The sequence below is a fragment of the Oncorhynchus mykiss genome, chromosome 27 (genome assembly GCF_013265735.2).
Source record: "Oncorhynchus mykiss isolate Arlee chromosome 27, USDA_OmykA_1.1, whole genome shotgun sequence".
In the NCBI taxonomy this organism is placed as follows: Eukaryota; Metazoa; Chordata; class Actinopteri; order Salmoniformes; family Salmonidae; genus Oncorhynchus; species Oncorhynchus mykiss.
The window spans coordinates 42,501,044-42,510,818 of NC_048591.1; the positions used below are offsets into that span (position 1 = coordinate 42,501,044).

General features: G+C 45.4%; 1 protein-coding gene across 1 annotated transcript; it reads left to right on the forward strand.

Moving 5' to 3' along the window:
* The first annotated feature begins 1,498 nt into the window (after positions 1-1,498).
* On the forward strand, positions 1,499-2,430 carry LOC110507283 (P2Y purinoceptor 13-like). The gene has a single exon (XM_021587166.2). It carries the CDS (start codon positions 1,499-1,501, stop codon positions 2,360-2,362), a length of 864 nt encoding a protein of 287 aa, XP_021442841.2. The 3' UTR covers positions 2,363-2,430.
* Positions 2,431-9,775: the final 7,345 nt, after the last annotated feature.

The following is a 9,775-nucleotide window of genomic DNA, read 5'->3' on the forward strand; positions in this document are numbered from 1 at the left end:
CAGCTGAATGGATTTGGGAGAAGGAGAAATGGGGAAGGCTTGGGCGAGTTGCTGTTGGGGGTGCAGTGCTGTTGACAGGGGTAGGAGTAGCCAGGTGGAAAGCATGGCCAGCAGTAGAAAAATGCTTATTGAAATTTTCAATTATGGTGGATTTATCAGTGGTGACAGTGTTTCCTATCTTCAGTGCAGTGGGCAGCTGGGAGGAGGTGTTCTTATTCTCCATGGACTTTACAGTGTCCCAGATAAGAAAGGTTGCATCTCTGGACGTGCTAGTTATGCTGGGGGAGGTCCCCGCATGTGTGGGAGGTGGGACAAAGGAGGTGTCTGAGGCATGTTGAGTGGGACTAGGGGCTCCGCAGTAAACTAAAACAATGATAACTATTCTAAACAACAGTGTACAAGGCATATTGACATTTGAGAGAGACATAAAGCGAGGCATAAAGCAATCACAGGTGTTGATGGGGAGAGCCAGCTAAGACAACAACGGGTAAGACAACGACCACTAATTATCTTAGGCAACAACAACAGGTAAAATGGTGATGAATGGGCGGAGATGGTCAGTTAACTACACATAGAGCCTGAGTTCTAGGCTGGGGCTGAAAGATAAACAAAAAAATAAACAAAATGGAGTATTGTGACTAATGAACAGTCCAGCAGGTATCAGCTATGTAGCCAAGTGATCATAGGATCCAGTGAACAGCAACAGGTAGAACAGGGAAGCGTTACTACGCTAGCACGCGGGAGACACAGCGTTTAAAGTTTGCAGGCCGGGGTAAGTAGGAGCATCTGTTCCGACGTCCGGAATTGGCCGGTTGAGGGCACAGCAGATGGAGTTACATCGGTGGACCAGTCGTGGTGGTACAGGCCGGATGGCGAAAGAGGTATTGTAGTTGTAGTAATTTTGTTTTCTAGCCGGGAGATGCGCCTGGCTCGCGGCTAATTGGTGCTAGCGTTGGGGCAGGGACGTTAGCCAGCATAGCCACTCTGTAGCAGCTAGCTAGCAGCGATGATCCGATGCAAAGGTCTAGAGCTTATGACAAGGATCTGGTGGAGTAGTGGATTCTATCAGTGTTGGGGTAGAGTCCGGGAGGCATCGGCTGTGTAGCCGAGTGATCACAGAGTAGGCCAGGAGGTGGGCCTGGCTCAGGGCTAGCTTTGGGGCTGGGTCACTCTGTGGCAGCTAGCTAGCTTGTTATTGCTAACAAAAGCAATGCAAATCATGTTAAATGATGCAAGGTGATTCAAAGGTTTTCCTCAGTGTCTTCATTTTGCATGTTTTCGTATTGACTTAGGAAAGTCCTTGAATAAGTTCCTCATTTGGCAAACAATGGATTAGACTGAGATATTTCCATAACTTTTCTTCTCCCTTTTTTCAGATGCTACAATGACATCTAACCTGACATCCCCCCTGTTTCTTCTGGACTGTGGCTCTTTCAATTATCACGACCTAGATGTGGTTATCCCATGTCTGTACTTTGCAATGTTCCCACTTGCCTTGATGTTGAATGGGGTCGCGTCCTGGGTCTCCCTGCACCTGAGCTCAACCTCCACCTTCATGGTGTATCTGAAGAACCTTTTGGCCGCTGACCTTCTCATGACCCTGACCATGCCTATTGTGGCGGCCAGTAAACTTCCTACGTCATCTGTGGGGTTACGACTGTTCTCCTGTCGCTACTCAGGTGTCATCTTCTACACATGCATGTACACAAGCATCACTCTACTGGGCCTCATCAGTCTGGACCGCTTCTTCAAGATCGTCAGGCCCTGTGGCAGGTTGTTGGGTCAGAACCTGGTCTTCGGTAAGGTACTGTCTGTCTCTGTGTGGGTGGCGCTGTTTGGAGCCACTGCTCTCCCTACCATTATCCTGACCAATCAGGGTGCCAGCAACAAGACGGATGCCTCCTGTATGTCCATGAAGAGCCCAGCCGGGGTCAGACTTCACACAGTGGTGGTTGTGTTCATGGATGTCTTGTTCTGGGCCGTAAGCATACTGGTTGTAGTTTGCTACATGTGCATCACCAACAAGGTCCTCCAGTCCTTCAGAAATTCCGGCAGCGAAAACAGTCAGGGCAAGCAAAAGACAAAGGTCCGTGTCTTCCTGGTTCTGGTCGTGTTCTCTGTGTGCTTCATTCCATTCCACATCATGCGGATCCCACGGACCATTCAGCAGACCAACAATGTCAACGGCTGTTCTCAAGTCTCCATCAACATCGCTCAAAAGGTGACCCTGTGGCTGTCCACCGTCAACATCTGCCTGGACCCACTCCTCTACTTCTTCCTGTGCAGGGAGTTCAAAGAGAAACTTATGGGGATGCTGAAGAGAAAAGGGACACCTTCACAAATGACATCAGGCACCACATAGAACCGCTCAACATAGACAGGGAGGAGTATCATCCAATTAGACATTTCTCTAATTGAGACAAAAACACATTGTAGGCTAAATAGGGGATTTGAATAAAATGTCCTGAGGAAAACTAAATAACTTTGTCTTAGATTGGTTTTCTTTTGTTCTATACTTGTTAAAATGTTTCTACCCATAATTGTTGGAGAGCAAGTTGGATTACTGTGATGTGTGGTTGTCTCACCTAGCTACCTTAAGATGGATGCACTAACTGTAAGTCAATCTGATTAATGACTAAAATCTAAATGTAAAATGAATTAGGTCACACAAGCTGTTATTTCACCGTTACTTTAGCTTGTTATCACAGAGCATGTAAAACCACCCATTGGGTATAAACTGGTTGAATCAATGTTGTTTTAACGTAATGTGTCAACGTATTGTGATGTGGAATCTACGTGAACATTTTTACATTGGATTTGACGACCAGGTGCTTTCCCTCGCTGAGGCTGACTTGAGGAAAACTCTCAAAAGAGTGAATAATCACAAAGTCGCCATCCCAGATGACGTCCCCCGGGCCACGTCCTCAGTGTGTGTGCTGACCAACTGGCAGATGTCTTCTCAGATATATTCAACCTGTCCCTGTCCCAGGTTGTAGTCCCAATCTGCTTTAAATAGATCACCATTGTCCCAGTGCCCAAGACAAACAAGGTGACATGCCCAAATGAATATGGTGCTGTTGCCCTCACCTCAGTCCTTTTTTAAATGTACTTAACACTTATTTTACCAGGTAAGTTGACTGAGAACACATTTTAATTTACAGCAATGACCTGGGGAAGAGTTACAGGGGAAAGGAGGGCGGGTGAATGAGCCAATTGGAAGCTGGGGATCAAATCAAATCAAATGTTATTTGTCACATGCACATGGTTAGCAGATGTTAATGCGAGTGTAGCGAAATGCTCGTGCTTCTAGTTCCGACAATGCAGTAATAACCAACGAGTAATCTAGCTAACAATTCCAAAACTACTACCTTATACACATAAGTGTAAAGGGATAAAAAATATGTACATAAATATATATGAATGAGTGATGGTACAGAGCGGCATAGGCAAGATGCAGTAGATGGTATCGAGTACAGTAAATACATATGAGATGAGTATGTAAACAAAGTGGCATAGTTTAAAGTGGCATGTCTTACATAAAGATGCAGTAGATGATATAGAGTACAGTATATACGTAGACATATGAGATGAATAATGTAGGGTATGTAAACATTATATTAAGTAGCATTGTTTAAAGTGGCTAGTGATATATTTTACATCAATTCCCATTATTAAAGTGGCTGGAGTTGAGTCAGTGTGTTGGCAGCAGCCACTCAATGTTAGTGGTGGCTGTTTAACAGTCTGATGGCCTTGAGATAGAAGCTGTTTTTCAGTCTCTCGGTCCCAGCTTTGATGCACCTGTACTGACCTTGCCTTCTGGATGATTAGTTGACCATGACAATATGAGGGCCAGATTCGGAATTTAGCCAGGATACCGGGGTTAACACCCCTACTCTTACAATAAGTGCCATGGGATCTTTAGTGACCACAGAGTGGCAGGACACCTGTTTAACATCCCATCTGAAAGATGGCACCCTACACAGGGCAACGTCCTCAATCATTGCCCTGGGGTATTGGGATATTTATTTGAGGGACCAGAGGAATGGTTGCCTCCAACTGGTCCTCCAACACCACTTTCAACAGCATCTGGTCTCCCATCTAGGGACCAACCAGGACCAAACCAAGTTAGCTTCAGAAGCAAGCAAGCAGTGGGATGCAGGGTGGTATGCTGCTGGCGCAGGGCGGTCATGAAGTGCTTAGAGAGGCTGATCATGGCCCACATCAAGGCCAGCATACTGGGCACATAATTTTTCTACTGTCTAAAAGATCCATGGAAAACGTCATTTCCATCGCTATTCACACAGCCGTAAAACCTCTGGACAAGAGGAACACCTATGTGAGAATGATGTTCATTGACTATTGTTCAGCATTCAACACAATTGTTCCCTCCAAGCTCGACACCAAGCTCAGAGCCATGGGTCTGGACACCACCCTCTGCAAATGGATCCTGGACTTCCTGACGGGCAGACCATCACAGGCTGTGAGGATTGGCAAAAACACCTCCTCCCCACTGACTCTTAACACGGGGTTCCCCCAGGGGTGTGTCCTCAGCCCTCTGCTGTACTCCCGTAGGGTCCCCCCAGGGGTGTGTCCTCTGTCCTCTGCTGTACTCCCTGTTCACCCATGACAATGTTGCTTTGCACGACACCAACTCCACCAGTTTGCTGACGACACTACAGTTGTAGGCCTGATAACCGACGATAACAAGTCAGCCTATAGGGAGGGGGTAAGTGAACTGGCATTGTGGTGTCATGACAACAACCTTACCCTCAACGTCAGCAAAACAAAGTAGTTGATTGATGACTTCAGGAAGCAGAGGAAGGAACATGCCCTGATCCACATCAACGGGACTACAGTAGAGAGTCTCAAGTTTTAAGTTCCTCAGCGTCCACATCACCGAGGACCCGTCATGGACTAACAACACCACTCTTGTAAAGAGGGAGCAACAGCATCTCTACTTCCTGAGGCGGCTGAAGAAATTTGGCATGGCACGCCATGCCCTCTCCAAATACTACTGCTGCTTTACTTCTGTTTTTGTTCGTTGTCCTGTTGCATCACCCAACTTCTTTTGAGCTTCAATTGGCGGACAGATAGCCTTACATTCTCCTGAAAAATGTATTTATAGACTTGGGAATTCATTTCCCCGTCGATGATAGCAAGCTGTCCAGGACTTGAGGCAGCAAAGCAGCCCCAAACCACAATGCTCCCTCCACCATACTTTACAGTTGGGAAGAGGTTTTGATGTTGGTGTGCTGTGCCTTTTTTTCTCCACACATAGTGTTGTGTGTTCCTTCCAAACAACTCAATTGTAGTTAAATTGTTTTGCCAACAGCACTTTTGGACAGCAGTGGCTTCTTCCGTAGTGTCCTCCCATGAACATCATTCTTGTTTAGTGTTTCACGTATTGTAGGCTCGTCAACAGAGATGTTAGCATGTTCGGTAAGTCTTTAGCTGACACTCTTCTTAACCTCATTGAGTATTCTGTGCTGTGCTCTGGCAGTCATCTTTGCAGGACGGCCACTCCTAGGGAGAGTAGCAACAGTGCTGAACTGTCTCCATTGATTGACAATTTGTCTTACCGTGGACTAATGAACATCAAGGCTTTTAGAGATACTTTTGTAACCCTTTCCAGCTTTATGCAAGTCAACAATTAGGTCTTCTGAGATCTCTTTTGTTCGAGGCATGGTTCACATCAGGCAATGCTTCTTGTGAATAGCGAACTCAAATTTTGAGAGTGTTTTTTATAGGGCAGGGCAGCTCTAACCAACATCTCCAATCTCGTCTCATTGATTGGACTCCAGGTTAGCTGACTCCTGACTCCAATTAGCTTTCGGAGTCATTACCCTCGGGGGAATGCATGTTTCAAGATAGTGTGCAAAGGTCGCAGGTCTGTGAAGATCTTCCCAATCGCTGTAATAATCTGTGTAGAATATTGAACAGCGTTGATCACATCACACCATGTACTTTAATGTCATCTCATTCTCAACTGCAATCCAGGTTATTGGGTTATGCTATTAGATGAAACACAGTGATAACACATTGAGTTGATGTATAAATACAAAATATCTGACATTGTATTCCCATTTGAACTTTGTTGTGCTTTTAGATAGTTGAAAGCATAGTAGTAACACGTTGAAAATTCAACAAACTTTTGACTGTGTTTTTGAGTGGGTGATTATTATAAGGGCACAAGGCGAGACTCAAATGCAGACACAGGAGGCAGATGGTTGAGCTCCGATATTTAAACCAAAAGGGGGGAGGCAAAAGACAGGTCGGGGACAGGCGAGAGTTCATAAACCAGGTCAGAGTCCAAACAGTACCAGGGGATAGGCAGGCTCGAGGTCAAGACAGGCAGGTGGAGATGGTGTTAGGGCAGGCAAGGGTCAAAACCAGGAGGGTTTGGAAAAAACAGAGACTTGGGAAAAAAAAATAGGAGCTAGGAGAACAAGACAAACTGGCACAGAGACAGGAAACACAGGGATAAATACACCGGGGACTAATGGGGAAAAAAGGAGACACCTGGGGGTGGGAGGAGACAATCACAAAGACAGGTGAAACAGATCAGGGCGTGACCAACCTAAGAATGAGTCCATCAAAACAATGATAATAGTAGTGATAGTAAATGGTATTTCATATACAACACACACAACTGACCTTTTCAAGCACTTCTGTAAATAACCTTTAAACTTCAATGAAAGACCATAATAGAAGTGTGTCAGTTGGACTTTAATTTCATACAGGTTCCTCAGTGGTAGAGAAACTATTCTCATTATGGTTTTGCGTGGTTTGTAACAGTTGTTGGATATTTCGAAGGGAAGAAGTGTGTCACTCACTGCTGGTTCCATTACACATTCTGGCCTTCTTTAAAATTAAAAAAACTATTACACAGGAAGTCAGATATTTGATAACTAAACTGTGTAGCAAAATAAAGTGACAGTGGTGGAAAAAACGCAAGCTTCTGCAAGCACATTTCCCATTTCTCATAGCAGTGGTATGAAGTCCTTAAGTAAAAAAAATAAAAATTTAAAACTTTAAAGTACTAGTTAAGTAGTTTTTGGGCACTTTACTTTACTATTTATATATTTTACAACTTTTACTCCAAAAGAAAATAATGTACTTTTTACTCCTTACATTTTCCCTGACAACCAAAAGTACTCATTACATTTTGAATGCTTAGCAAGACAGGAAAATGGTCCAGTTCACGCACTTATCAAAAGAACATCCCTGGTCATCCCTACTGCCTCTGATCTGGCGTAGTCACTTAAACACAAATACTTTGTTTGTAAATGATGTCTAAGTTTACCAGTGGCTATTCGTGAATTTAAAAAACATAAAAACTTGTGCCGTCTGGTTTGCTTAATATAAGGAATTTGAAATGATTTATACTTTTTACTTTTGATACTTAAGTATATTTAAAAATACTTTTAGACTTTTACTCAAGTAATATTTTACTGGGTGACTTTCACGCATTCTTGAGTAATTTTCTATTAAGGTATCTTTACTTTTACTAAAGTATGACAATTGGGTACTTTTTCCACTAAAGATATCAGCCCTTAAACTCTCAGCCTCATGTTTCAGTTGCATGTTACACAGAGTTATGGTGGGTTTTAGAGATTACACAACAGAACAAACCCTCCAAGTCAAAGAAACACAGAAGCACTATAACACACAAACAACAAACAAATTATAATAGAGGACAACAAGGGCATTGAGATATCCTGCCTGCTGCATGCTTACTCCGACTCTGCATTGCGTGCATGTTGCCATGCACGCTACAACTCACACTACCATGCACACCACTACCATGCACACTACCATGCACATCACCGCCATGCACACCATTACCATGCACACTACCATGCACATCACCACCATGCACACCACTACCATGCACACTGCCATGCACACTACCATGCACATCACCACCATGCACACCACCATGCACACTACCATGCACATCACCACCATGCACACCACTACCATGCACACCACTACCATGCACATCACCACCATGCACACCACTACCATGCACACTACCATGCACATCACCACCATGCACACCACTACCATGCACACTGCCATGCACACTACCATGCACATCACCACCATGCACACTACCATGCACATCACCACCATGCACACGACTACCATGCACACTACCATGCACAATACCACCATGCACATAACCATGCACACTACCATGCACACTGCCATGCACACCACTACCATGCACACTACCATGCACAATACCATGCACAATACCACCATGCACACTACCATGCACACTACCATGCACACTACGCTGCACACTACCATGCACACCACTACCATGCACACTACCATGCACAATACCACCATGCACACCACTACCATGCACACTACCATGCACACCACTACCACGACCATGCACAGACTACCATGCACACTATCATGCACAATACCACCATGCACACCACCATGCACACTACCATGCACACTACCATGCACAATACCACCATGCACACTACCATGCACAATACCATGCACAATACCACCAAGCACATAACCATGCACACTACCATGCACACTGCCATGCATACCACTACCATGCACACTACCATGCACAATACCATGCACAATACCACCATGCACACTACCATGTACACTACCATGCACACTACCCTGCACACTACCATGCACACCACTACCATGCACACTACCATGCACACAACTACCATGCACACTACCATGCACACCACTACCACCACCATGCACAGACTACCATGCACACCACTACCATGCACAATACCACCATGCACACCACCATGCACACTACCATGCACAATACCACCATGCACACTACCATGCACACTACCATGCACAATACCACCATGCACACTACCATGCACACCACTACCATGCACACCACTACCATGCACACCACTACCATGCACACTTCCATGCACACTACCATGTACACCACTACCATGCACACCACTACCATGCACACCACTACCATGCACACCACTACCATGCACACTTCCATGCACACTACCATGTACACCACTACCATGCACACCACTACCATGCACACCACTACCATGCACACTTTCCTGCACACTACCATGTACACCACTACCATGCACACCACTACCATGCACACTTTCATGCACACTACCATGTACACCACTACCATGCACACCACTACCATGCACACCACTACCATGCACACTTTCATGCACACTACCATGTACACCACTACCATGCACACCACTACCATGCACACCACTACCATGCACACTTTCATGCACACTACCATGTACACCACTACCATGCACACCACTACCATGCACACCACTACCATGCACACTTTCATGCACACTACCATGTACACCACTACCATGCACACCACTACCATGCACACCACTACCATGCACACTACCATGCACACTACCATGCACACTACGCTGCACACTACCATGCACACCACTACCATGCACACTACCATGCACAATACAATGCAGCGTAGTAGACAGGGTGCTGAGGACTCTGGGCCCTATTCAATCAAAACCTGTCAGGAGATAAGAAGGCCCCACAGATACACAGTTGAAGACAGTAATCAATCAGCAGAGATGAATGATTTCTGCATGCTTGTCACTACACTGCCGCTTTGCTCTGGTTTGGCATCATTAAGACAGGGCTTTGAACATAGGAAAGAGAAATGGGTGGGAGGACTAGGCCAGGGAGAGTGAATGGGGTGTGGCCCTGGGGGGCCTCTTTAAGATCACAGTCAGGA